The 2,205-nt window shown below is 50.3% G+C and overlaps 1 protein-coding gene across 1 annotated transcript; it reads right to left on the bottom strand.

The window, feature by feature from the left end:
• Positions 1-392: 392 nt before the first annotated feature.
• On the bottom strand, positions 393-1,310 carry CCDC70 (coiled-coil domain containing 70). The gene has a single exon (XM_008565832.1). The coding sequence runs from the start codon at positions 1,235-1,237 to the stop codon at positions 569-571; it is 669 nt and encodes a 222-aa protein (XP_008564054.1). The 5' UTR covers positions 1,238-1,310; the 3' UTR covers positions 393-568.
• Between the last annotated feature and the right edge of the window lie 895 nt (positions 1,311-2,205).

Here is a 2,205-nt window from a genome sequence, read left to right as displayed (position 1 = left end):
GAGGATGGGCAGTCGGGAACTTTGGTGGGAACTCGGACCTACCAGTGAGTGGATCATTAAAGGATTCTGCCTGCGTGTTCAAAATGGCCTGCCAGGCGAGGAAGAGGCACAGATGAATTGTTAACAGCACTGTAGCCTTTTCTGCAAAGCCGCCAGCCCACTCCAAGACTGCCAGAGTGAAGAAGTGGTTGTTCCCAAAGCGTGACAGAGGTGAGGTGCCTCAGCCCCTCTGTCCCTGCCTGGCTCTGCCTGGTGTCGTCTGAGCCTCTCCTCCCCAACTCTTTCTCACCAGAATCACTGTGAACTGCCAGGCACCAGCCTCTATGGTGACAGAGCAGCCTGGGGAAGATGAGAATATGACCTTGGAAAAGAATCACAAAACCTGGAGAAAGTGCAGCTGGCCTTTCTTGAAGATTTGGTTGCCCAAACCTCTCCTCAGGACTTTATTAGATCTTCCAAAGCAAGGAAACAAAGAAGTGCATGTTTTCTACAGCACAGGGGATCACCCTGGACTTGACTCCCAGTCCAGCCCAGTCTGGACCCCACAGCCCTGCATGTCCCGTGCTCACTACGCCCTGCCTCGGAAGGAGGCTGGCGATCGCTGCCCTCCATTGACGTCGTAGGGCCTAGCTTCAGGCATCTGCTGCCGAGCAATATGGTGGCCACCTTCTATCCAGAACGCTCTCTGTTCCTTCCAGAGTGCATTCTCTTCCTCCCAGAGGGACTTTTTATCCTCCCACAGGGACTTCTCCTCCTCAAGGAGGGCTCTTTCCTCTACCCACAGGGCCTTTTCTTCCTCCCACAGGGCCCTGTCCTCCTGAAGAAGGTTCTGGTCTCTTTCCCATAAGGCATTGTCCTCTTTCCAGAAGGCCTTATCTTCCTTCCAGAAGGTACGGTATTTTTTCCAAAAAGTTTTCTCTTCTTCCCGGAAAATTTTTTCAATTTCCCAAAAGTTTTTTTCCTCTTTCCAGAAAGTTTTCTCTTCTTCCCAGAAAGGTCTCTTCTCTTCCCCGAAACCCAAGATCTGGCCCCGTAAAGCACGGATCTTGCCTCGGAAATTCCACATCTCTTCCCTGAAGTCTTCTATTTTCTCATGGAAAATTTTCATCTCTCCCCGAAAAGCCTTTTCCTCCTGTAGCTTGTGGACTAGTTTCTTCTGGCGCATGTTGGAGGAGGAGACCACCAGTGACCGGAAGCAAGCAAGCCCCCTCCATTTGCTCACCTTGAAGGGAAACATCTTCCTAGTCAGCCAGGATGAGGGGACGGCTGTGAGGGAGGACAGGGCGGTGGCCAAGTCCAGGTCAGCTGGTCCAACCCTGTGGGGCAGCAGAGAGAACATGCCTATGAGTATCACATGCCAGGGCTCAGCCCTGGGGTCTGCACTACTTGACTTGGGAAGATTTACTCATTGCTGTCATCGTTCCCTTGCTGGTGTTTGTGAGGGACAAGCTTTGGTAGAGAAACGTGCTGGGTGGTCGTGGCTTTGGGCTGCATAGGCAGTGAATACATTCAAGCTCCAGGCTGCTGAAAACAGAATCTCAGCCAACTGGAACAGCGGTTCTAAACTAGGATATCGGAGCACACAAGTGTGACATAACTGAAGAGGTGTGTCACAAATGGTTTTGTTTTGCTTTTAAGTAATAAAGAAGCACAGCCCCCGAAGGATTTGCTTCTGAAAACCACTCTGAATTCATTCAAGGCTTTGGCATTCTCATTTGGTAATGGTGCATACCTCCCTAGGGCATGCTCACAGCAGGGTGCCTCACTTGCAGATGTCCTCTGTGACAAGCCATCTGGGAAACAGAAGGTGAGACCCACTGACCCAGGGGAGTCTATTTTAGTAGAAGAATCTATTTTGGGAACAGGTTTAACACAAAAAGGCGAGAGACAATGGCAGATGTTGGTGAGGTTGTGACAAGAGGAAACCTCACACATAGCAAGTAACATCATGCAACAGTGAAGACCCCTTATGACCCAGCAGCTGCACTCCCAGGTATGAACGCTGAGGACACCTGTGAATTGTGACCAGGACACGTGTACAAGCATGGTCAAGGAGCTTTGTTCATAAGACCTCAACACTGCAAACCATCCAATGATCATTGCAATAGAGTGGAATAAAAAATGGTGGTACACCCACGCGATGGACGGCAGAGCTGCCTACAACAACACTGATGGATCTTACATAGTGTTGAAAGAAGGAAGCAG

This window comes from Galeopterus variegatus, unplaced genomic scaffold, assembly GCF_000696425.1.
Source record: "Galeopterus variegatus unplaced genomic scaffold, G_variegatus-3.0.2 Scaffold208, whole genome shotgun sequence".
Taxonomy (NCBI): domain Eukaryota; kingdom Metazoa; phylum Chordata; class Mammalia; order Dermoptera; family Cynocephalidae; genus Galeopterus; species Galeopterus variegatus.
Note: the sequence above shows the minus strand (reverse complement) of the source record. Positions and strands in the feature narration are given on the sequence as shown.

What these genes read in the sequence shown, in the direction of transcription:
- CCDC70 (XM_008565832.1), bottom strand. Translation starts at nt 1,237, where the DNA reads ATGTTTCCCTTCAAGGTGAGCAAATGGAGGGGGCTTGCTTGCTTCCGG.